This window comes from Pseudophryne corroboree, chromosome 11 (assembly GCF_028390025.1).
Source record: "Pseudophryne corroboree isolate aPseCor3 chromosome 11, aPseCor3.hap2, whole genome shotgun sequence".
Lineage (NCBI taxonomy): Eukaryota > Metazoa > Chordata > Amphibia > Anura > Myobatrachidae > Pseudophryne > Pseudophryne corroboree.
The window spans coordinates 51,584,424-51,610,910 of record NC_086454.1 but is presented as its reverse complement, the minus strand read 5'-3'; the positions used below and the strand labels follow the sequence as shown (position 1 = coordinate 51,610,910).

Genomic DNA, 26,487 nt, shown 5'->3' with positions numbered 1-26,487 from the left:
GCGCCAGTGGTCAGGTGATGCGGATTCCAAACGACATATGGAAGTATTGCCGTATAAGGGGGAGGAATTATTTGGGGTCGGTCTATCGGATCTGGTGGCCACGGCAACGGCCGGAAAATCCACCTTTTTACCCCAGGTCACCTCCCAGCAGAAAAAGCCGCAGGCTTTTCAGCCGCAGTCCTTTCGTTCCTATAAGAACAAACGAGCAAAAGGACATTCCTATTTGCCCCGAGGCAAAGGAAAGGGTAAAAGACTGCAACAAGCAGCTCCTTCCCAGGAGCAGAAGCTCTCCCCGGCTTCTACAAAGGCGTCAGCATGACGCTGGGACCTTACAAGCAGACTCAGGGGCGGTGGGGGGTCGCCTCAAACATTTCAGCGCACAGTGGGCTCACTCGCAGGTGGACCCCTGGATCCTGCAGGTAGTATCTCAGGGTTACAGGTTGGAATTCGAGAAGTCCCCTCCTCGCCGTTTCCTAAAGTCTGCTTTGCCAACGTCTCCCTCCGACAGGGCGACGGTATTGGAGGCCATTCACAAGCTGTATTCTCAGCAGGTGATAGTCAAGGTACCCCTCCTACAACAGGGACAGGGGTATTACTCCACGCTATTTGTGGTACCGAAGCCGGACGGCTCGGTAAGACCGATTCTAAATCTAAAATCTCTGAACCTGTACATACAAAAATTCAAGTTCAAGATGGAGTCACTCAGAGCAGTGATAGCGAATCTGGAAGAAGGGGATTTTATGGTGTCCTTGGACATCAAGGATGCTTACCTTCATGTTTCAATTTGTCCTTCACACCAAGGGTACCTCAGGTTCGTGGTCCAAAACTGTCATTATCAGTTTCAGACGCTGCCGTTTGGATTGTCCACGGCACCCCGGGTCTTTACCAAGGTAATGGCCGAAATGATGATCCTTCTTCGAAGAGAAGGCGTCTTAATTATCCCTTACTTGGACGATCTCCTGATAAGGGCAAGATCCAGAGAACAGCTGGAGGTCGGAGTAGCACTAACCCAAGTAGTGCTCCAACAACACGGGTGGATTCTGAATTTTCCAAAATCCCAACTGATCCCGACGACACGTCTGTTGTTCCTAGGGATGATTCTGGACACTGTTCAGAAAAAGGTATTTCTTCCGGAGGAGAAAGCCAGGGAGTTATCCGATCTAGTCAGGAACCTCCTAAAACCAGGAAAAGTATCTGTGCATCAATGCACAAGAGTCCTGGGAAAAATGGTAGCTTCTTACGAAGCGATTCCATTCGGCAGATTCCATGCACGAACTTTTCAGTGGGATCTGCTGGACAAATGGTCCGGATCGCATCTGCAGATGCATCAGCGGATAAAATTGTCCACAAGGACAAGAGTGTCTCTGCTATGGTGGTTGCAGAGTGCTCATCTGTTAGAGGGCCGCAGATTCGGCATACAGAACTGGGTCCTAGTGACCACGGATGCCAGCCTGAGAGGCTGGGGAGCGGTCACACAGGGAAGAAACTTCCAGGGCGTGTGGTCAAGCCTGGAGACGTCTCTTCACATAAATATACTGGAGCTAAGAGCAATCTACAATGCTCTAAGCCTGGCAAAACCTCTGCTTCAGGGTCAGCCGGTGTTGATTCAGTCGGACAACATCACGGCAGTAGCCCACGTAAACAGACAGGGCGGCACAAGAAGCAGGAGGGCAATGGCAGAAGCTGCAAGGATTCTCCGCTGGGCAGAAAATCATGTGTTAGCACTGTCAGCTGTGTTCATCCCGGGAGTGGACAACTGGGAAGCAGACTTCCTCAGCAGACACGATCTGCACCCGGGAGAGTGGGGACTTCATCCAGAAGTCTTCCACATGATTGTGGTCCATTGGGAAAGACCAATGGTGGACATGATGGCGTCCCGCCTCAACAAAAAACTGGACAGGTATTGCGCCAGGTCAAGAGACCCTCAGGCAATAGCTGTAGACGCTCTGGTAACACCATGGGTGTACCAGTCAGTGTATGTGTTTCCTCCTCTGCCTCTCATACCAAAAGTACTGAGAATTATACGGCAAAGGGGAGTAAGAACGATACTCGTGGCTCCGGATTGGCCAAGAAGAACTTGGTACCCGGAACTTCAGTAGATGCTCACGGAAGATCCGTGGCCTCTACCTCTAAGACGGGACCTGCTTCAGCAGGGACCGTGTCTATTCCAAGACTTACCGCGGCTGCGTTTGACGGCATGGCGGTTGAACGCCGAATCCTAAGGGAAAAAGGCATTCCGGAAGAGGTCATCCCTACCCTGGTAAAAGCCAGGAAGGAGGTGACTGCACAACATTATCACCGCATTTGGAGAAAATATGTTGCGTGGTGTGAGGCCAGGAAGGCCCCGACGGAGGAATTTCAACTGGGTCGATTCCTACATTTCCTGCAAACAGGATTGTCTATGGGCCTCAAATTAGGGTCCATTAAGGTTCAAATTTCGGCCCTGTCGATTTTCTTCCAGAAAGAATTGGCTTCAGTTCCTGAAGTCCAGACTTTTGTAAAGGGAGTACTACATATACAGCCCCCGGTTGTGCCCCCAGTGGCACCGTGGGATCTTAATGTAGTTTTGGATTTTCTCAAATCCCATTGGTTTGAGCCACTCAAATCGGTGGATTTGAAATATCTTACATGGAAAGTAACCATGCTACTGGCCCTGGCTTCAGCCAGGAGAGTGTCAGAATTGGCGGCTTTATCGTATAAAAGCCCATATCTGATTTTCCATTCGGACAGGGCAGAACTGCGGACGCGTCCTCACTTTCTGCCTAAGGTGGTTTCAGCGTTTCACCTGAACCAGCCTATTGTGGTGCCTGCGGCTACTAGCGATTTGGAGGATTCCAAGTTGCTGGACGTTGTCAGAGCATTGAAAATATATATTTCAAGGACGGCTGGAGTCAGAAAATCTGACTCGCTGTTTATACTGTATGCACCCAACAAGCTGGGTGCTCCTGCTTCTAAGCAGACGATTGCTCGTTGGATTTGTAGCACAATTCAACTTGCACATTCTGTGGCAGGCCTGCCACAGCCTAAATCTGTCAAGGCCCATTCCACAAGGAAGGTGGGCTCATCTTGGGCGGCTGCCCGAGGGGTCTCGGCATTACAACTCTGCCGAGCAGCTACGTGGTCAGGGGAGAACACGTTTGTAAAATTCTACAAATTTGATACCCTGGCTAAGGAGGACCTGGAGTTCTCTCATTCGGTGCTGCAGAGTCATCCGCACTCTCCCGCCCGTTTGGGAGCTTTGGTATAATCCCCATGGTCCTGACGGAGTCCCAGCATCCACTAGGACGTCAGAGAAAATAAGATTTTACTTACCGATAAATCTATTTCTCGTAGTCCGTAGTGGATGCTGGGCGCCCATCCCAAGTGCGGATTGTCTGCAATACTTGTACATAGTTATTGTTACAAAAAAATCGGGTTGTTATTGTTGTGAGCCGTCTGTTCAGAGGCTCCTACGTTTGTCATACTGTTAACTGGGTTCAGATCACAAGTTGTACGGTGTGATTGGTGTGGCTGGTATGAGTCTTACCCGGGATTCAAAATCCTTCCTTATTGTGTACGCTCGTCCGGGCACAGTATCCTAACTGAGGCTTGGAGGAGGGTCATAGGGGGAGGAGCCAGTACACACCACCTAGTGGTCAAACTTTTAAATTTTGTGCCCTGTCTCCTGCGGAGCCGCTATTCCCCATGGTCCTGACGGAGTCCCAGCATCCACTACGGACTACGAGAAATAGATTTATCGGTAAGTAAAATCTTATTTTTTATTCTTTCATTTTTATGCATCTCAAATTTAATTAAAGTATTTTTGACAAATAATTTCTGTTTAACATTTTTTTTTTACATTTTTTTAAGAAAACTTGCGCTACAATCACCTTACTTTTTTTTACAAATGTTTTTGTTTTATTTGTTAGCGTTTAAACTAAAAACAGTTAGCTTTTTTAGCATTTTGTTACTTAAAAAAAAAAGTTTACAGCTCAGCCATTTGACACTTTTTACAAACCTCTCGCACTCTCCTTATGCCAACTTCAGTATGGTTCTTTATAGCTCATATATTTCACTTTATTGGGGTCCAGGATGGTTTTCCCACTTTTTAATGCTCTTCTCCCACTTTGCTTTTTGTACATAATGGGGGTTATTCAGAGATGAGCCGCATACGCAGCCAGATCTACGTTCATCTCTGCACATGTTTTTGGCTTCCAAGCGTGTGGGAGGCCGCCTCCCGTTGCATCCGCAGTCTAATTGTGAAAGCATCGGATCTAAGATTGACCCCTGGCTGTGCAGCCGGCTTTTTTTTTTTTTTGTGGGGGGGGGGGGGGGGGGGGGGGCGGGCGGGGCGGCACGGCTGCATCTGAGGTCACGCAGCTGCCCCAAAAACTGTCCTAGTTTGGGCCCCCTCCCCCCCCCCCCAACGCTACACCGTCGCCCAGAAGATGTCCGCCCCTGTCAATCACGTTGCGGTCGCATCCATCAGTGACATCCATCGCAACAGGAATGTGAGCACTGTGGAGCAGGTGGTTGTCATTGGGCACATTATGGAGGGGTTGGGTGACAGGAGAATGGCAGACTGTGTGTGGCTACAGAACAGGGATGTGAGCACTGCGGTAGCTGGTGGATGGCATTGGGCACATTATGGAGAGGGATGGGTGACAGGAGAATGGCAGACTGTGTGTGGCTACAGAACAGGGATGTGAGCACTGCGGGAGCTGGTGGTTGGCATTGGGCACATTATGGTGGGGTTGGGTGACAGGATAATGGCAGACTGTGTGTGGCTAGAGAACAGGGATGTGAGCACTGCGGGAGCTGGTGGTTGGCATTGGGCACATTATGGAGGGGTTGGGTGACAGGAGAATGGCAGACTGTGTGTGGCTAGAGAACAGGGATGTGAGCACTGCGGGAGCTGGTGGTTGGCATTAGGCACATTTTCTCATACGAGAGGATGCTGGGGATGCTTCAAGAACCATGGGGTATAGACGGGATCCGCAGGAGACATAGGCACTTTAAGATTTTGAAAGGGGTGTGAACTGGCTCCTGCCTCTATGCCCCTCCTCCAGACTCCAGTTTAGAATCTGTGCCCAGGCAGACTGGATGCACAACTGAGGAGCTCTACGGAGTTTCTCGGGAAAGACTTTGTTAGGTTTTTTTATTTTCAGGGAGCACTGCTGGCAACAGTCTCCCTGCTTCGTGAGACTTAGGGGAGAGTAGTCAGACCTACTTCTAGGGAGTTTAAAGGCTCTGCTTCTTGGCTACAGGGCACCATTAGCTCTTGAGGGTTTGATCACTAGGTACGCCTAGGGGTTCACTCCCAGAGCCCGCCGTCACCCCCCTTGCAGAGCCAGAAGTCAGAAGACAGGTGAGTAGAAGAAGATAGAAGACTTCTGTGACTGCTTCTGAGGTACCGCACAGCGATCGCGCTGCGCGCCATGCTCCCAAACACAGCGGCATGGCATGCTGCAGGGCGCGGTGGGGGGCGCCCTGGGCAGCATTAGAGACCTCTTTTCAGGCTGGCAGAGTGATATTGTAGTGCCTTGGCACTAAATACGTACCCCCGCCAGCATTATTTGTTTTAAAAAAAGAGCGGGCTGAAGTGCGCCATGAAGGAGGCGGGGCTTAGCCCTCACAGCTCTCATCAGCGCCATTTTCTCTCCAGAGCTGCAGGGACGCTGGTCCTTCCTCACCACTGCTAACAAGTAACAGGGTGCAAAACGGGCGGGGGGCGGGGGGGGGGCACAGCAAGATTGGTGCTATATTAAGTGATTATAAAGCGCTGCAGGGTCTGAGGCATTATATATAAGAGTTTCAGAACCGGGATAAGCGCTGGGTTGTGAGCTGGCAAACTCCCTCTGTGTTTCTCTAACAGGCTTTACTGTGGGTCTGTCCCCCTTTTGGCCCAGTGTGTCTGTGGGTGTCGGTACAGGTGTGTTGGCATGTCTGAGGCGGAGTGCTCTTCCCAGGAGGAGACTGGGTTGGGGGCTGAAACGGCTGTGGGAGGGACCCTGTCCGCACCGCCGACTCCTGACTGGGTAAATGTGTTGAATGCTTTGAATGCTAATGTGGCTCTTATTAATAAGAGATTAGATAAATCTGAGTCTCAGAACCAGGTATGGAAAAAATCTGTGGAAGATGTGTTATCACAGGTCCAGACCCCCTCGGGGTCACATAAACGTTCGTTTGCTCAGTTAGCAGACACGGATACCGACACGGACACTGACTCCATTGTCGACTATAGTGATACCAGATTAGACCCAAAATTGACAAAGAGCATTCAGTACATTATTGTGGCAATAAAAGACGTGTTGCATATCACCGAGGACCCTGCTGTTCCTGATACTAGGGTCTGTATGTTTAAGGGAAAGAAACCTGAGGTAACGTTTACTCCCTCTCATGAACTGAATGCCCTTTTTGAAAAAATGTGGGAAAATCCTGACAGAAAGTTTCTGATTCCCAAAAGGATTCAAATGGCGTATCCGTTCCCCTCTGGGGATAGAGAGAAGTGGGAGTCACCTCCCATTGTAGACAAGGCGCTGTCACGGTTGTCTAAAAAGGTGGCTTTACCGGCTCCTGACACGGCAGCCCTTAAGGATCCTGCAGATGGTAGACAGGAAAATACGCTAAAATCCATTTATGTCACCACAGGTACACTACTCAGACCAGCTATTGCATCTGCGTGGGTGAGTAGAGCTATCGAAAAGTGGGCAGATAACTTGTCATCTGATATAGATACCCTGGATAGGGGGCCATCCTTTTAACGCTAGGTTATATCAGGGACGCTGCAGCCTACTTAAAGGAAGCGGCGAGAGATATTGGCCTCTTGGGATCAAGGGCGAATGCCATGGCAGCCTCAGCTAGGAGAGCATTGTGGATTCATCAATGGAATGCTGATGCTGACTCTAAGAAAGCTATGGAGTCTCTACCGTATAAAGGTGGTGTGTTGTTTGGCGAAGGTCTCGCTGAGTTGGTATCTACGGCTACTGCGGGTAAGTCGTCATTTTTGCCTTATGTTCCTCCACAACAAAAGAAAGCTCACCACTTGCAGATGCAGTCCTTTCGGCCAAATAAATACAAAAAAGGCAGAGGTTATTCCTTCCTTGCTAATAGAGGAAAAGGTAAAAGATCTCAGGCCGTGGCAGGTTCTCAGGAACAGAAGTCCTCCCCGGCTTCCGCCATATCCACCGCATGACGCTGGAGCTCCTCTGCGGGGTCAGCACCGGTGGGGGCACGTCTCAAGCTTTTCAGTCATTTCTGGGCTCGTTCGGCCCTAGACCCATGGATTCTAGAAATAGTGTCCCAGGGGTACAAACTGAGTTTCAAGACGTACCTCCTCGACGTTTTTTCAAATCAGCCTTACCAGCTTCTCTTCCGAACAGGGAGGTAGTATGCGATGCAATACAAAAGTTGTGTTGGAATCAAGTCATTGTCAGGGTTCCCCTGGCACAACAGGGAGAAGGCTTTTATTCAAGCCTGTTTGTGGTACCGAAGCCAGACAGCTCAGTCATACCAATTCTGAACCTAAAATCCCTCAATCTTTACCTAAGAAAATTCAAGATGGAATCTCTCCGAGCAGTGATCTCCAGTCTCGAGGAAGGGGATTTCATGGTGTCTGTCGACATAAAGGATGCCTACTTACACATCCCCATATATCCTCCGTATCAGGCTTACCTGCGGTTTGCTACTCAGGATTGTCATTACCAATTTCAGACGCCGTTTGGTCTATCCACGGCTTCGATGATTTTCACCAAGGTAATGGCGGAAATGATGGTTCTCCTTCGCAGGCAAGGAGTCACAATTATCCCTTACCTGGACGATCTCCTGATAAAGGCGAGATCCAAAGACAAGCTGGAGCAGGACATTGCGCTCTCCCTGACAGTTCTGCAACAACATGGTTGGCTCCTAAACCTGCCGAAGTCACAGTTGAATCCGACGAAGCGGCTGTTGTTTTTGGGAATGATTCTGGACACGGAATTGCAGAGAGTTTTTCTTCCAGAAGAGAAGGCTCTGGAAATTCAGAGTTTGGTCAAACAAATTCTGAAACCAACGAGAGTATCAATTCATCAATGCACTCTGTTGCTGAAGGTGGTGGCGGCCTACGAGGCCATTCAATTTGGCAGATTCCATGCCAGGGTGTTTCAGTGGGACCTGTTGGACAAGTGGTCCGGATCCCATCTGCACATTCACCGGAAAATAATCCTATCCTCCAAGACCAGAATCTCATTCCTGTGGTGGCTGCACAGCTCTCACCTCCTAGAGGGATGCAGGTTCGCGATCCAGGACTGGATCCTAGTAACCACAGATGCGAGTCTCCGAGGCTGGGGAGCAGTCACACAGGGGGAAATCTTCCAGGGAAAATGGTCAAGCCAGGAAGTTTGTCTACACATAAACGTTCTGGAGTTGAGGGCCATTTACAACGGCCTTCTTCAAGCGGAACGTCTTCTTCGCAACCGACCCGTCCTAATACAATCGGACAACATAACAGCAGTAGCGCACATAAACCGCCAGGGTGGAACAAAGAGCAGGACGGCAATGGCAGAGGCCACAAAAGTTCTCCGCTGGGCGGAAAGACATACAAGCGCTCTTGTCAGCGATCTTCATTCCAGGAGTGGACAACTGGGAAGCATACTTCCTCAGCAGACACGATCTCCATCCAGGAGAGTGGGGTCTTCATCAAGAGGTTTTCACAGAAGTGACAAGTCTTTTGGGAATTCATCAAATAGACATGATGACGTCTCGCCTCAACAAGAAACTTCAGAGATATTGTTCCAGGTCGAGGGACCCTCAGGCAATAGCGGTGGACACGCTGGTAACACCATGGGGGTTTCAGTCGGTGTACGTGTTTCCTCTGCTGCCACTCATTCCAAAGATGCTGAAGATCATAAGAAGAACAAAGGTTATTTGGGCACAAAAAAAACCCAGAATTTCCCTATTTAAATTAAGCCAAACGCAAAAACTGGGAGGGGTCAATTTACCTTGTATCAGAAGCTACATGTTGGCAGCGAACTATAGATATGCCATTGATTGGATACATAAAACTGAGTCCTTTGCTAACACAGAGCTAGAACAGGCCTTTTGTCCTGGACTACCTCTGGTCAGTCTGTTACATATGCGCCCATCAGCCCTTCCAACCTTGACCAAAAATAACATATTACTAACCTCGACATGTGCGGCTTGGAGACAGGCTCGCTCAAGGATGGGTATATCTAGCTATAACACGATGTTTCTTCCTATAGCTTATAACCCAGAATATAGAGGGACGGTGACACGTACCACACTACTTTCCTTATCAAATGGTGGAATCAGGTTGCTATATCACTTGATTGACCAAAACACTCGCCAAATCTACACATACACACAGCTTAGCGATAGATTCCCACAATTTAAAATCCCACTATTCGTATATTTTCAAATACGAAGCTACATTAAAAAATCCATAGCACTGATGTCTGAAGAAGATAGGAATAACACAATGGACATAACTATGCAAATGACACCGAACCTACACGCCTCCACTGCAGTGTTATACACATACATAAAAAAACCCATTGATTGGGAAGTCACCCAGACGGGACTAGCAAAATGGCTAATAGACTTCCCGTCCATAGATGTTTCCGCCATGCTTACGGCCTTTACCAAAATCAATAAGACCCTTATATCAGCATCCTACGCAGAAATGAACTACCAAATACTACACCGATCATACATTACACCAAAACTAAGGCATCAAATGGGAACAGCCTCTGACTCCAAGTGTTTTAAGTGTGGCAGGACAGATGCTGATATTTATCACTGTTTATGGGACTGCCCTGAAGTGGGTAAATTTTGGAATTTAATCCAAACGTATGTCAGAGATAAACTACATATCCACCTAGACGTTTCCCCGGAATGGGTTATATGGGATTTACACCCATACCGCCCTAATTCCAAGCTACCGAGGGGTAACCGCCAACTATTAACCAAAATAGCAGCAGCAGGGAAAAAAACAATTTTGTCCCAATGGATAGCCACCGACTCTTTGTCTATGGCCATATTTTTACCAAGAATATCTTACCTATTCCATATGGAATGGCTGGAAATGTTATTAGATAAAGAGAATAAAATAACGAAATTCTTTGACATTTGGCTCCCCTATGTGCAAACATTAGATGATCTTGTCAAAATCCCTCTACGTCAAGCCATACATCACACCACGTGGTACAACTTAGAGATTTTGGACTTAGGACATATGCCCTTCTAAAAGGCCTCGCATGTGGTAGCTCCAGCTAGACCTGAAATGTTATATGTTGATTGTATATTTACAAAATCACTGTTTCAAATATGTAGATATGTTGCTATATCATTATGCAATGTTTTGATAATGCTTACAGATGTGGTACAGCTGTCCAATAAAATATTAAAAAAAAAAAAAAAAAAGAAGAACAAAGGTTCAGGTGATCCTCATTGCTCCAGACTGGCCAAGGAGGGCTTGGTATCCAGATCTTCAGGAATTACTCGTAACAGATCCCTGGCCTCTTCCTCTACGAGAGGATCTGTTACAGCAGGGGCCGTGCGTGTACCACGGCTTACCGCGGCTACGTTTGACGGCTTGGCGGTTGAACACCGGATCCTAGCCCGAAAGGGTTTTCCCAGTGAAGTTATTCCCACACTTCTTCAGGCTAGAAAAGGAGTAACGTCTAAACATTATCACCGTATTTGGAGAAAATATGTGTCTTGGTGTGAATCCAGGAAGGCTCCTACGGAAGAATTTCAGCTAGGGCGTTTTCTCCATTTCCTGCAAGCAGGTGTGGATGCGGGTCTAAAATTAGGCTTGATTAAAGTACAAATTTCGGCCTTATTGGTTTTCTTTCAGAAACAATTGGCCTCCTTTCCAAAAGTTCAGACTTTCGTGAAAGGAGTTTTGCACATCCTACCTCCATTTGTGCCCCCAGTGGCACCATGGGATCTTAACGTGGTGTTGCATTTTCTTCAATCACATTGGTTTGAACCTTTACAGAAGGTTGAGTTGAAATTTCTCACTTGGAAAGTGGTCATGCTATTGGCCTTAGTATCCGCAAGGCGGGTGTCTGAGTTAGCGGCTTTGTCTCACAAGAGTCCTCATTTAATCTTCCATGAGGATAGAGCGGAGTTGAGGACTCGTCAACAATTTCTGCCGAAGGTGGTTTCATCGTTCCACATGAACCAGCCTATTTTGGTACCAGTGGCTACTGACGCCTTTGAGGAGTCCAAACCTCTCAGTGTTGTCAGGGCCTTGAAGATTTATGTCGCCAGAATGACTCCACTTAGGAAAACGGAAGCTCTGTTTATCCTATATGCTGTCAACAAGATTGGAACGCCTGCTTCAAAGCAGACTATTGTGCGCTGGATCTGCAATACGATTCAGCATGCTCATTCTACGGCTGGATTGCCGTTACCGAAATCCGTGAAGGCCCACTCTACCAGGAAAGTGGGCTCATCCTGGGCGGCTGCCCACGGAGTCTCGGCATTACAACTCTGCCGAGCAGCTGCCTGGTCGGATTCAAACACTTTGGCGAAATTTTATAAGTTTGATACCCTGGCTGATGTTTGGTCAATCGGTGCTGCAGAGTCATCCGCATCCTCTAGGACGTATAAGAAAATAGGATTTTAATACCTACCGGTAAATCCTTTTCTCTTAGTCCGTAGAGGATGCTGGGCGCCCGTCCCAGTGCGGACTCTATCTGCAGTTATTAGTTTTGTTTACACACGGGTTGTGTTGCGTTATGGTCAGCCTGTTGTTGACGTTGTTCATGCCGTTGACTGGTTTTCTGTTAAATGCCATGTTGTACGACGTGTTTGAGGTGTGAGCTGGTATGTCCCACCTTAGTTAACAATAAATCCTTTCCTCGAAATGTCCGTCTCCCTGGGCGCAGTTCCTATAACTGGAGTCTGGACGAGGGGCATAGAGGGAGGAGCCAGTTCACACCCTTCAAAATCTTAAAGTGCCCATGTCTCCTGCGGGTCCCGTCTATACCCCATGTTTCTTGAAGCATCCCCAGCATCCTCTACGGACTAAGAGAAAAGGATTTACCGGTAGGTATTAAAATCCTATTATTGAGGTGATGGGTGACATGAGAATGGCAGACTGTGTGTGGCTAGAGAACAGGGATGTGAGCACTGCGGGAGCTGGTGGATGGCATTGGGCACATTATGGAGTGGGGATGGGTGACATGAGAATGGCAGACTGTGTGTGGCTAGAGAACAGGGATGTGAGCACTGCGGGAGCTGGTGGTTGGCATTGGGCACATTATGGAGTGGGGATGGGTGACATGAGAATGGCAGACTGTGTGTGGCTAGAGAACAGGGATGTGAGCACTGCGGGAGCTGGTGGATGGCATTGGGCACATTATGGAGTGGGGATGGGTGACATGAGAATGGCAGACTGTGTGTGGCTAGAGAACAGGGATGTGAGCACTGCGGGAGCTGGTGGATGGCATTGGGCACATTATGGAGAGGGATGGGTGACAGGAGAATGGCAGACTGTGTGTGGCTACAGAACAGGGATGTGAGCAATGCGGGAGCTGGTGGATGGCATTGGGCACATTATGGAGTGGGGATGGGTGACAGGAGAATGGCAGACTGTGTGTGGCTACAGAACATGGATGTGAGCAATGCGGGAGCTGGTGGATGGCATTGGGCACATTATGGAGAGGGTTGGGTGACAGGAGAATGGCAGACTGTGTGTGGCTAGAGAACAGGGATGTGAGCACTGCGGGAGCTGGTGGTTGGCATTGGGCACATTATGGAGTGGGGATGGGTGACAGGAGAATGGCAGACTATGTGGCTACAGAACATGGATGTGAGCAATGCGGGAGCTGGTGGATGGCATTGGGCACATTATGGAGAGGGATGGGTGACAGGAGAATGGCAGACTGTGTGTGGCTAGAGAACAGGGATGTGAGCACTGCGGGAGCTGGTGGATGGCATTGGGCACATTATGGAGAGGGATGGGTGACAGGAGAATGGCAGACTGTGTGTGGCTACAGAACAGGGATGTGAGCACTGCGGGAGCTGGTGGATGGCATTGGGCACATTATGGAGAGGGATGGGTGACAGGAGAATGGCAGACTGTGTGTGGCTACAGAACAGGGATGTGAGCACTGCGGGAGCTGGTGGATGGCATTGGGCACATTATGGAGAGGGATGGGTGACAGGAGAATGGCAGACTGTGTGTCTACAGAACATGGATGTGAGCAATGCGGGAGCTGGTGGATGGCATTGGGCACATTATGGAGAGGGATGGGTGACAGGAGAATGGCAGACTGTGTGTCTACAGAACATGGATGTGAGCAATGCGGGAGCTGGTGGATGGCATTGGGCACATTATGGAGAGGGTTGGGTGACAGGAGAATGGCAGACTGTGTGTGGCTACAGAACAGGGATGTGAGCACTGCGGGAGCTGGTGGTTGGCATTGGGCACATTATGGAGGGGATGAGTAACAGGAGAATGGCAGACTGTGTGTGGCTACAGAACAGGGATGTGAGCACTGCGGTAGCTGGTGGATGGCATTGGGCACATTATGGAGAGGGATGGGTGACAGGAGAATGGCAGACTGTGTGTGGCTACAGAACAGGGATGTGAGCACTGCGGGAGCTGGTGGATGGCATTGGGCACATTATGGAGAGGGATGGGTGACAGGAGAATGGCAGACTGTGTGTGGCTAGAGAACAGGGATGTGAGCACTGCGGGAGCTGGTGGATGGCATTGGGCACATTATGGAGTGGGATGGGTGACAGGAGAATGGCAGACTGCGTGTGGCTACAGAACAGGGATGTGAGCACTGCGGGAACTGGTGGATGGCATTGGGCACATTATGGAGAGCGATGGGTGACAGGAGAATGGCAGACTGTGTGTGGCTAAAGAACAGGGATGTGAGCACTGCGGGAGCTGGTGGATGGCATTGGGCACATTATGGAGAGGGATGGGTGACAGGAGAATGGCAGACTATGTGGCTACAGAACAGGGATGTGAGCACTGCGGGAGCTGGTGGTTGGCATTGGGCACATTATGGAGAGGGATGGGTGACAGGAGAATGGCAGACTGCGTGTGGCTACAGAACAGGGATGTGAGCAATGCGGGAGCTGGTGGATGGCATTGGGCACATTATAGAGGGGTTGGGTGACAGGAGAATGGCAGACTGTGTGTGGCTACAGAACAGGGATGTGAGCACTGCGGGAGCTGGTGGATGGCATTGGGCACATTATGGAGAGGGATGGGTGACAGGAGAATGGCAGACTGCGTGTGGCTACAGAACAGGGATGTGAGCACTGCGGGAGCTGGTGGATGGCATTGGGAATATTATGGAGAGGGATGGGTGACAGGAGAATGGCAGACTATGTGGCTACAGAACAGGGATGTGAGCACTGCGGGAGCTGGTGGATGGCATTGGGCACATTATGGAGTGGGGATGGGTGACAGGAGAATGGCAGACTGCGTGTGGCTACAGAACAGGGATGTGAGCACTGCGGGAACTGGTGGATGGCATTGGGCACATTATGGAGAGGGATGGGTGACAGGAGAATGGCAGACTGTGTGTGGCTACACAACAGGGATGTGAGCACTGCGGGAGCTGGTGGATGGCATTGGGCACATTATGGAGAGGGATGGGTGACAGGAGAATGGCAGACTGTGTGTGGCTACAGAACAGGGATGTGAGCACTGCGGGAGCTGGTGGATGGCATTGGGCACATTATAGAGGGGTTGGGTGACAGGAGAATGGCAGACTGCGTGTGGCTACAGAACAGGGATGTGAGCACTGCGGGAGCTGGTGGATGGCATTGGGCACATTATGGAGTGGGGATGGGTGACAGGAGAATGGCAGACTGTGTGTGGCTACAGAACAGGGATGTGAGCACTGCGGGAGCTGGTGGATGGCATTGGGCACATTATGGAGGGGATGAGTAACAGGAGAATGGCAGACTGCGTGTGGCTACAGAACAGGGATGTGAGCACTGCGGGAACTGGTGGATGGCATTGGGCACATTATGGAGAGGGATGGGTGACAGGAGAATGGCAGACTGTGTGTGGCTACAGAACAGGGATGTGAGCACTGCGGGAGCTGGTGGATGGCATTGGGCACATTATGGAGTGGGGATGGGTGACAGGAGAATGGCAGACTGTGTGTGGCTACAGAACAGGGATGTGAGCACTGCGGGAGCTGGTGGAAGGCATTGGACACATTATGGAGAGGGATGGGTGACAGGAGAATGGCAGACTATGTGGCTACAGAACAGGGATGTGAGCACTGCGGGAGCTGGTGGATGGCATTGGGCACATTATGGAGTGGGGATTGGTGACAGGAGAATGGCAGACTATGTGGCTACAGAACAGGGATGTGAGCACTGCGGTAGCTGGTGGATGGCATTGGGCACATTATGGAGAGGGATGGGTGACAGGAGAATGGCAGACTGTGTGTGGCTACAGAACAGGGATGTGCGCACTGCGGGAGCTGGTGGATGGCATTGGGCACATTATGGAATGAAAGACTGTAGTGTATGGACTGGGTTGCGGGTATAGTGTAGAGGTTTCTGATTGCTATGATTACATTTGATTATTACTGATCACTGCAATCTCTCTTGGACAATACTCAGACAAGATTACATAATATAATAGAGGGCACCTCTTAGCGCCAGTTGTACTGTAGACACGTGCTATAGTCGGTGCTGATTGAGGATTCCGTTTGCAAGTTCCTTTTTATTTCACACTGCCTAAGTAAGCTTTGATGTAGTAACATTTTTTCTAGCCATTATATATGTGCGTGTTTTCTTTTCTTTTTTTAATGCAACAAAATGTTTATTTGACTTTCTCGTCATTTTCAGAGGCCAACCCAGAGAAGTTCAACAGCCGTTTCCGCAATAAGATGTTCTATGCTGGGGTGAGTGTTCCTGGTTGTGTTGTGCATATCGGTCATATCTCCCTGGTACTTCCCACTCATTCATCTTTCTCTTGCAGACTGCGTTCTCCGACTTCCTGACTGGCAGCTCCCGGGATTTGGCCAAACACATTCGAGTTGAGGTAAGTACTCTGTGCTCAGTGCTTGGAAATTGGGCTTTGCAATCAGAAGATAGTGTTGGAAGTGCTAACAAAGATTTGGAATGTTCACAAACTACGATTCTATTGTTACATAAACTATGTGGCCAAAGTATGTGGACATCTCAAAAGCATGGGCATTAATATGGATTTTGTCCCCCTTTTTCTTCTGTAATGATGTCCACTCCTCTAGGAAGGCTATCATCCCAAAAAGTGTAGATTGGGGTTGAGGTCAGGGCTCTTCTGGCCAGTCATGTTCTTCCACAAAAGACTCTGCAGTATAAAGCATTTGTGGATGGATCTTGCTTTGTTCACATTGTCCTTCTGAAACAAAACTGATGCAGAATGTTATTGTATGGGGTGGCAATATGATTTCCCTCGTACAGAACTACAGAGCCCAGGCCAAACCATGAAGTCCAGACCCCAGACCATTATTCCGCCTCCACTAAAGTTTACAATTGGCAGTACGATGTCGTGGTGGAATACATATGATATCCCAGCAGACGGGATGCCGGCGGTCAGTATACAGACAGCGACATCCCGTATACCGGCAGAAAGTCCCCTTGTGGGCTCGCTGGCCACGCGTCAGCCTGGCTCAGTTGATGACATGTACTCACCAACCGAATGTGACTATTGGCCGGTGTCGAGATGCCGGCTGTCGGATTCCAGACACCAGCTGCTATACCAACGCCAGTTTCCTGAACGCCGGCATCCCGACTGACGGTAACCCGACTGCACCTTGTCCTAGTGTCTGACAAACGCAGATTTGTCTGTGTGACTGCCAGAGGGCGCAGCACGATTCATCGCTTCATAGAACGTGCCTGCAGGCGTATAGGTGTAATGAAAATGTTGACCTGTTCGTGTACATCTGTGGGAATCCCTGATGCAGACGGGTATGTTGGCCACAACGTGTCCTGGGTGTGAATCCAGTCTACAGGACAGTGACAAGATTGTGGAGGCCTGTGGATGTAACTAGCAAGGCACAGGCTCAATGCAGTATGGAAAGAAAAAGAAAAGATGCTGTAACAAACTAAAATTTCCGCATGGGGGTTATTGGGCTCTACGGAACTCACCACTAAATTTACAGCGACGAGTTTATTAGGCTAACTGCTGCTTTTACTGTCTGTTCTTCATCTCAGAACCTTTTTAAATAACCTTTCTCTTACGTCCTAGTGGATGCTGGGGTCCACATTAGTACCATTTGGTATAGACTGGTCCACCAGGAGCCATTGGCACTTTAAGAGTTTGAGAGTGTGGGCTGGCTCCTCCCTCTATGCCCCTCCCACCAGATTCAGTTTAGAAAATGTGCCCGGAGGAGCCGGTCACAGCTAGGGGAGCTCTCCTGAGCTTTTCTAGTAAAAGTTATTTTTAGAGTTTTTTTATTTTACAGGAGGCTATTGGCAATAGCCTGCCTGCAGCGAGGGACTAAGGGGGGGAGCAGTGTCCGCCCTGCGGGGTCTGAGCCACTGACTCCGCTGACTGGACACTGAGCTCCAGAGGGGTCTGATCGTTCTCCGTCACAGGGGACCACTCGCCCCAGCAGCATGCCGCCAACCCCTTACAGAGCTGAAGAAGTGGTGAGTGAGTCACCGACCCCTCTAGCAAGCGAGGGGCCGGTGTGAAGATGGCGGCAACGGGGAGGGAGAGCAGTATTAACTGCGCTCCTGTGAAGGTTTAGAGGCACATGGTGCGGCGCTGTGAGGGGCGCCCTGAGCCAGCGCTTACCCCCACACTGGTCCACAAGTCTGTCGGGGTCCGCGGATCTCAGCCAGCAAGTTTTACCTCAGGCCAGTATAATCTATGAAGAGCGGGAAGACAGCACCATTAAGGGAGCGGAGCTTCTCCTCAGAGCGGACCCAGCAGCGTTCCAGTGCCATTTTCCTGCCTGCACAGTGCTGGATAGAAGAACAGGTCCCTCCACAGCAGCCCAAACTGTCAGTACACGATACCAGGGGGCTGTAGAAGGGGGAGAGGAGGCTGTAAACCGACTGTGTCTCCTATTAAGGGACACAGTCTGCCCTGACAAGGGGTCTCCCTTTGCTGAAAGCGCTGTGTGTGGGTTGGCTCCGATCTCTGAGTCTCTCTTGCCGTTCTTAGGGGGGGGGGGGAGAGAACTGTCTGCCCTCACCTGTGTGTGTGTGTGTGTGTGTGTGTGTGTGTGTGTGTGTGTGTGTGTGTGGAGTGTTTGATGGTCTCCTTTAGCTATGTCCAGGGACACTGTGTCATATGCTGCAGAGGATTTATCCTCCCAGGATGACCCCATTCCATGTAATCAGGATAACACTGGTTTAGCACAGATACCAGCAAGGGAACCAGAGTGGTTTTCCTCTATCAAATCTTGGATTTCTGACAGGGTTGCAAGTAATGATTCTGCAACCCAGGTATTACAGAACTCTATGGCAGTATGGCCTGGTTCTGGTACCTCAGGACGCCCCGTTATATACCCCCACAAACGTGCGCTTGTGCATATCACACAAGACGACACGGATACCGATTCTGACACTACAGATGGTGATGGGGATGTATTGTGGGGGTCTACATCTCTTGCAAAGGGGGTGCAATTGTTGATAGAGGCTATCAGGGATGTGTTAAATGTTAATGATACCACACCTGAGCAGGTTGAGGAGGCTTTTTTCACTGAAAATAAAAAAGCCTCGCTAACCTTCCCTGCGTCAAAGGAATTGAATGCTATATTTGAAAAAGCATGGGTAAACCCTGAGAAAAAATTCCAGATCCATTCATCTGCAACACAGTACTTTCGGCCTAACAAGCCTAGAAAGGCCAGAACTTCCAATACCTTCTTTAGGGGAGGTCGGGTTAAGTCCAAGAAACCTGCCGCTGTAGGTTCCCAGGTACCTGCTTCGGGTACGCCAAAGTCCTCCGTATGACGGTGGACTGCACGCCTCGCTGGTGGGGCCAGTGGGAGCGAGACTCAGACACTTCAGACATGTCTGGGTATCGTCCGGCCTGGATCCCTGGGTTGTAGATGTTGTGTCTCAGGGATACAGGCTTGAATTTCAAAGTCTCCCTCCTCATCGCTTTTTCAAGTCAGGCTTGCCAACTCTGTTGGAGGACAGCACTGCACTACAAGACGCTGTCCAAAAGCTGATAGAGGCACAGGTCATTGTGCCAGTACCACCTCACATGCTGAACAATGGTTACTATTCGAACCTTTTCGTGGTACCAAAACCGGATGGTTCGGTCAGACCCATTCTGAACCTAAAATCATTGAACCCCTTTCTTAAGGAGTTCAAGTTCAAGATGGAGTCTGTCAGGGCAGTGATATCAGGTCTGGAAGAGGGGGAATTCCTGGTATCCCTGGATATCAAGGATGCGTACCTCCACACTCCGATCTGGCTGCCGCATCAGGCTGATCTCCGCTTCGCATTGCTGGACTGTCATTTCCAGTTCCATGCACTGCCATTCGGCCTCTCCACAACACTGAGGGTGTTTACCAAGGTGATGGCGGAAATGATGATTCTCCGCAAGCAGGGTGTGAACATCATTCCATATCTGGACGACCTGCTGATAAAGGCATCGTCCAAGGAGAGGCTGCGGCAGTCCATTGTCCTCACAACGTGACTGCTCCAGAGTCACGGTTTGGATTCTGAACCTTCCAAAGTCACATTTCGAACCAACCCAGAGGTTGTCATTTCTGGGAATGATCCTGGATACGGAAGTGCAGAGGGTGTTTCTTCCGCAGGAAAAGTGGTGATACAAGCCATGGTTCAGGATGTCCTGAAGCCAGCTCGGGTGTCGGTTCATCAATGCATTCGTCTATTAGGAAAAATGGTGGCCTCTTACGCGGCTCTCCGGTACAGGAGGTTCCACGCTCGGACCTTCCAACTGGATCTCCTGGACAAGTGGTCAGGATCTCACTTCCACATGCACCAGAGAATTCGTCTGTCGCCAAAGGCCAGGATTTCACTCCTCTGGCGGCTCCAATTGCCTCACCTTCTGGAGGAACGCAGGTTCGGGATTCAGGGCTGGGTCCTTCTAACCACGGATGCGAGCCTTCGGGGGCTGGGGAGCAGTCACTCAAGGAGTAACCTTCCAATGACGGTGGTCAAGCCTGGAAGCCGGCCTGCCCATCAACATCCTGGAACTAAGAGCCGTCTACAATGGTCTTCTTCAGGCGGCCCCTCTTCTGAGAAATCGGGCCATTCAAGTGCAGTCGGACAACTTAACAGTGGCTTACATAAACCGACAAGGCGGAACGAAGAGCAGAGCGGCAATGTCAGAGGTGACAAGAATACTCCTTTGGACAGAAAAGCACGCGTTAGCGCTGTCGGCCATCTTCATTCCGGGGGTAGACAACTGGGAAGCAGACTTCCTCAGCAGACACGATCTCCATCCAGAGGTGTTCAAGGAAATAACAGATCTCAACAAGAAGCTTCGACATTATTGTTCCTGGTCGAGGGACCCATAGGCAGTGGCAGTGGACGCCCTGGTGTCTCCGTGGGTGTTCCAGTCAGTGTACGTGTTTCCACCGCTCCCACTCATCCCAAGAATCCTAAAGCTCATAAGGAGAACAAGGGTTCAAGTAATCCTTATTGACCCAGACTGGCCAAGAAGGGCTTGGTACGCGGACCTTCTGAATCTACTGCAAGAAGAGCCGAGGCCTCTTCCTCTTCGGCAGGACCTGCTGTAGCAGGGGCCGTTCGCCTATCAAGACTTACCGCGGCTACGTTTGACGGCATGGAAGTTGAGTGCCTGATTCTTGCTCGGAAGGACATTCCGAAGAAGGTTATTCCTACCCTCATACAGGCTAGGAAAGGGGTAACGTCTAAACATTACCATCATATTTGGAAGAAATATGTCTCTTGGTGTGAGTCCAAGAAGTTTCCAACGGTGGAGTTTCAACTGGGACGTTTCCTCCTCTTCCTGCAAGCAGGAGTGGATATGGGCCTGAGTTTGCGTTCTGTGAAGGTCCAGATTTCAGCCCTATCCATTTTCTTTCAGAAACAATTGCCTGCACTCCCTGAGGTTCAGACCTTTATGAAGGAAGTTCTGCATATCCAACCTCCCTTTGTACTGCCTACGGCGCCTTGGGACCATAACGTGGGGTTGCAGTTCCTCCAGTTGGATTGGTTTGAACCTCTACAGGAGGTAGAGGTCAAATTTCTTACATGGAAGGCGGTCATTTTGTTGGCCTTAGCTTCTGCTAGACGTGTGTCTGAGCTGGGGGCTTTATCCTGTAAAAGTCCTTACTTGATATTCCACGAAGATAGAGCTGAGCTCCGGACTCGTCAGCAGTTTCTTCCGAAGGTTGTGTCAGCATTTCATATCAACCAACCTATTGTGGTGTCAGTGGCTACTGACTCCTCAGTTACATCAAAGTCCTTGGATGTCGTAAGGGCTCTGAAGATATATGTGAAGAGAACTTCTCGTCACAGAAAGTCGGACTCTCTGTTTGTCCTCTACGATCCCAAGAAAATTGGGCGTCCTGCTTCTAAGCAGACTATTTCTTGCTGGATTAGGTTCACTATCCAGCACGCTAATTCTACGGCAGGGCTGCCGTGACCAAAATCTGTTAAGGCCTACTCTACTCGTAAGTTGGGGTCTTCCTGAGCAGCTGCCCGGGGTGTCTCGGCAGTGCAACTTTGCCGAGCTGCAACTTGGTCTGGGTCGAACACGTTTGCAAAGTTTTACAAGTACTATACTTTGGCCTCTGATGATCTGAAGTTCAGTCAATCAGTTCTGCAGGAGCCTCAGCGTTCTCCCTCCCGTTCTGGGAGCTTTGGTACATCCCCATGGTACTAATGTGGACCCCAGCATCCTCTAGGACGTAAGAGAAAATAGGATTTTGGTTACCTACCGGTAAATCCTTTTCTCGTAGTCCGTAGAGGATGCTGGGCGCCCGCCCAGCGCTTCATTCTCCTGCAAATGTTATTTGGTTCAGTACAACTTCGTTTTAGTTGAGTACTGCATTGTTACTTGGTAAGTAATGTTTCAGCTGTTGCTGAGTAGTTCAAGCTTGTTGACTTGACGTGCCTTGTATGTGTGAGCTGGTATGAATCTCACCACTATCTGTGTATAATCCTTCTTTCGAAGTATGTCGTCTCCTTGGGCACAGTTTCTAGACTGAGTCTGGTGGGCGGGGCATAGAGGGAGGAGCCAGCCCACACTCTCAAACTCTTAAAGTGCCAATGGCTCCTGGTGGACCCGTCTATACCCCATGGTACTAATGTGGACCACAGCATCCTCTACGGACTACGAGAAAAGGATTTACCGGTAGGTAACCAAAATCCTATTTTCACATGGTTCCTTATGTCAGAAAATGTCACCAATCTAGACTTGCAGTGAGAAGCTATTTCCACAGCTATTGCCGTTTGTGCAGGGTTGCGAGAAGTTACATCAGACACCCCCCCCCCCCACCCAAACTCTGCAGCATGTCATCCTGCTGCGGTTAAGAGTGCTCACCCAGGACTCGCCATCAGATTTGTACGTAATCCAATCAGGGCTATGTACAAGTCTGAATTGGGTTCTTTCTTCCAAAAGCGATGCAGACAGGAAAGTTGTATGCAGAATCCTCTGCATCTCACAAAGTAACAGTCTCTAGCCCTGCACTTATACCTGCCCTACACTGGGTGGCGAGACATCACCAAGAAGACCTACGTCCCGCTCTGCCTAGCCTGCAGTTGTATTGTCATGCGCCCCTCTTCCCCCCTAACCTTTCCCTACATGAGAATGCCTCATTACAGCCCACCTCCGCCTCTAATGTTGTAAACCTAGATGCACGTAAAAAAAAGAGTTTGACTCTGCATTGTCCGTACTTGCGTACACTTGGTTCCGGATCATGTGCAGTATGAATACACACAAGATACACTCTGCAGGCATACATTCAACTCTGCATCAGGACCTGTGGTTTTAGTGAGGGTAGATGACATTAACTTAAAAGGCACATAAACGAAATACTAGTGTCCCCTTACATGGAGTCTGTAATTATGGGTGAGTGGAAGGACCACCGATAGCTACTGTGCATACGGGAGTGCAGGAGGCACTACAACACCACCTATGGCAAAATACAAATAAGTGCAAATGTGCGCAAGTTAAAGCACTCTACAAGTTGATGAGAGAAAAGCTTTTATAGCACAAGCAGATGCTGCAGCTGGCCAGCAGAGGGAGTGCTTGCACAATTCTCAAAACACATTCCTATAATATAGTACTTTCTCAAATGTATCGCCAGGGTGTTCTAGAGAGTGCAGATACTAGCTTAGAAGATCGGACACGTGTTTTGTTGCTATGCAATCCGTTTGTCAACATGTTCTGAATGTCGACACTGATATAATGTCAACATTTTAAAAGTCTACAGCCTCAATGTCAATACCTGATGTTAGGATTGGATTAGGGTTTGGGCTGTAATTAGGGTTAAGTTAGGTTGCAGTTGGGGTTTGTTTTAGGGGAAGATTCAATGAGAACTCCAGTTTTTGACATGCCGGCTGTCGGCATTCTGTACTTGCTGACCTAAAAGCATCGCACACATTTTTTTCTAAATATTTGACGATTAAAATGTTCCAAAGACTTTGGTTTTATTGATTGTGTAAAGGTTATATAAGGAATGTTCTTTATAGTAAGATAAATGATTTGTCCTCCTTAGAACAACCCTTTTAGCCACTTACTACACTTGCCTAGTAATCCGTAAACACATTATTCGTCAAAGCAAAACTATTGCTCTGACCTTTGCAAAGTATTTTTTTTTTTCTCCGTTTTATCAGTATTTGATAACATATCTTTGTATATTCTTTAGTGTGACGGCACGGATCTGACCGCTAAAATTCAGGAGCTTAAGTTACAGTGCTTGGTGTTTCTAAACATCCCTCGGTGAGTATGGAGGAACACAGAGCAACCGCCTAATACATGGCTGTCACATGGCAAACATTTTAGTAGAATCGTCAAGACCTGGAGGCCCACATACACTGCATAGATGGTTACCATAGGCATATCCGCACCTTATATACAACAGTTGGTGACTAATATTAAAAGACGACTACTGTAGTAAAGGGCCCCATACACTAGAACGATAATGCCCGATTTCATCCAAATTCGGGCCGATATGTCGGGTGAAATCGTCATTTTGGATGCGTTTCCGATCCGATGTGCTTTCCCGTGAGGGTCGGATCGGCTCCCCTAGATCGTTATAGTGCTGCACTCTTGATATGTCGGTTCCCGCAGGCATGGCTCGGATCGCATTAGATATATCGCATGCAAAATGTACCAAATCGTATGGAACCACTCCCGGGAAGCTCCCGGGAGAGTTCAAGGGAAATCGCCTCCGACTTCATCCTCAGACATATCGTTGTAGTGTATGTGGCCCTTAATAGTGGTGTAGCGGCCTGTTGGTTGTGGGAGATGGGGGGCAGAGTGGTGCACCTCTGTGTGGTTTTCCCTGTTGGTTGGGGAGGAAGGGGTTGTAGTTCTAGACAGCTATGGGAATAGGGGAGAAGGACACAACAGCATTGGACCCAGGATGTAGAGGAGTTGGTCCTGGGCTCCCATTGGGTTGTGGCAAAGGGGGGTGCTTGGTGGACTCTCAAAGGGTGCCAAGAGAGGTGGATTTGCCCCATTGAGGTGCGAGTTAGAATCGCTGCAGTATAGCAGATGTCCCCAGTAGCCAATAAGTGAGGAGTCGCTGCAGAGGCAGCATGGCTAAAGTATGAGAGCAAAGAGAAGAAGACATGGGAAGGGAGTGTGAGCGCTGCATATGAGTTGAGTGTATACTTGGAGCCTGTAACTGTTGAGATCAGGGATGCTAAGAGACGGGAATGTCTAGCTATATTTCGAACACCCCATTTTGAAAGCTTGGGGCTCGGTAGAGGTGCTGACACGACCATACGATGTCTCCGCTAGTAACGCGTTCTGTTTCTGTAGATAATAATCCCACTGACATTGTGGTTTTGCTGGAGTTTGAGCTGTTCCATAACGTGAACAAGTAACCACTTGTTACAGTTCAATCACTGGAGTCAGCCGCTCAGTCCGCGCAGCCTGCGGGCGTAAGGTCATCTGTTACTCATATTTTCATATTAATGTATTGGATGGGGCAGTACGGATGGTGTAATGGTTAGCATTACTGCCTCACACAGCACTGAGGTCATGGGTTCGATTCCCACCATGGCCCTAACTGTGTGGAGTTTGTATATTCTCCCCGTACTTGCGTGGGTTTCCTCCGGGTACTCCGGTTTCCTCCCACAATCCCAAAAAATATACTGGTAGGTTAATTGGCTCCCAACAAAATTAACCCTAGCGTGAATGTGTGTGCATGTACGTGTGATAGGGAATATAGATTGTAAGCTCCACTGGGGCAGGGACTGATGTGAATGAGCAAATATTCTCTGTAAAGCGCTGCGGAATATGTGTGCGCTATATAAACAACTGATAATAAATAATGTAATGTATTGAGTCAGCTTTAAGAAATTGGATCACTCTCCTGACTGCATGCCAAGTTCTTTATTAAGGCTTACATATAGAAGGAATTCCCGCTTCAGGTGTAATATCTGGACCTGCAGCCATATACAATTGCACGTCTACTTTCTCACTGCTAGGTAAAAGTGTTGGCGGGCTGCATCCAAATTGGTCGAGGATGGAGTAGAACTTAGCTTTTCGGGTGTTGTATGAAAAGTCCACATTCAGAAGGTTGGCCCCAGAATGTCGACATGGGCTATATCAACATTCAATAATATAATCATGTTTAAAATGTTGGCATGTTCATAACGTCTGTATTTGCCATGTCGTCAAAACTTTTTTTTTTATAACCCTACTTAGCAAAAAAAATGTATGTTAACATTATGGTGTGAACATTTTTAAATGTTGCCATTTTAACCATGTCAGTGTTACCGAATATCAACTTACCGGCTGTCCTGAAGTCCATGTCTACATTCAGACTGGATACCTCAGTATTCTGACTAGTAAGATCCCCTCTTCCTAGTTATGAATCTGGATTTCCGGGTGGCATGTCACATCTATAGATTCCTTAGTTATTGCTAGCATTAAGTACATTCTATAAAAGCTGGGTAACTTTTCAACACTTAAGAAGCTTTGATACAGCTCCCCCCTTTACTTACACTTGGAGAATGGATCATTTTGGTGTTTTACAGTTGACCCTAGAGCTCCATGGTCCAGCGTAGTCTGTGTAGTCATCTCTGTAACTTGCTCTTCTCCTTTTCTGGCACATAGTAACAATCTCGCCACAGAGGAAGGATGTGTGGATGACATGATGTCTCATGGTCATCTTGCAAACGGCTCTCACGGCCGTTGTTGGCTTGACTATATTTTCTTTCAAGACTTTAGCAAAAATGGCATCCAGATCATCGCCATATTTCTTCCCGTATGTTAATCTGGCCTTGAATATTTATTTGTTCATTGTGTTCAGGGTCACTCTTATTTTTGAAAGCACATTTGCATTCACCAATTGCTTGCTGGGCCGTGAGTAACTTGTTGAGTTCCCAGATCTGGAGTCA

The 26,487-nt window shown here is 48.8% G+C and overlaps 1 protein-coding gene across 6 annotated transcripts in view; it reads left to right on the top strand.

Moving 5' to 3' along the window:
- DGKZ (diacylglycerol kinase zeta) overlaps positions 1 to 26,487 on the top strand; it is a 268,679-nt gene that overhangs the window by 193,677 nt on the left and 48,515 nt on the right. For all 6 annotated transcript variants that reach the window (XM_063944285.1, XM_063944286.1, XM_063944284.1 and 3 more), the window contains 3 exons: positions 15,820 to 15,875; positions 15,953 to 16,015; positions 23,781 to 23,854. In XM_063944285.1, coding sequence (XP_063800355.1) covers positions 15,820 to 15,875; positions 15,953 to 16,015; positions 23,781 to 23,854 — 193 coding nt within the window. The remainder of the gene's footprint in view (positions 1 to 15,819; positions 15,876 to 15,952; positions 16,016 to 23,780; positions 23,855 to 26,487) is intronic.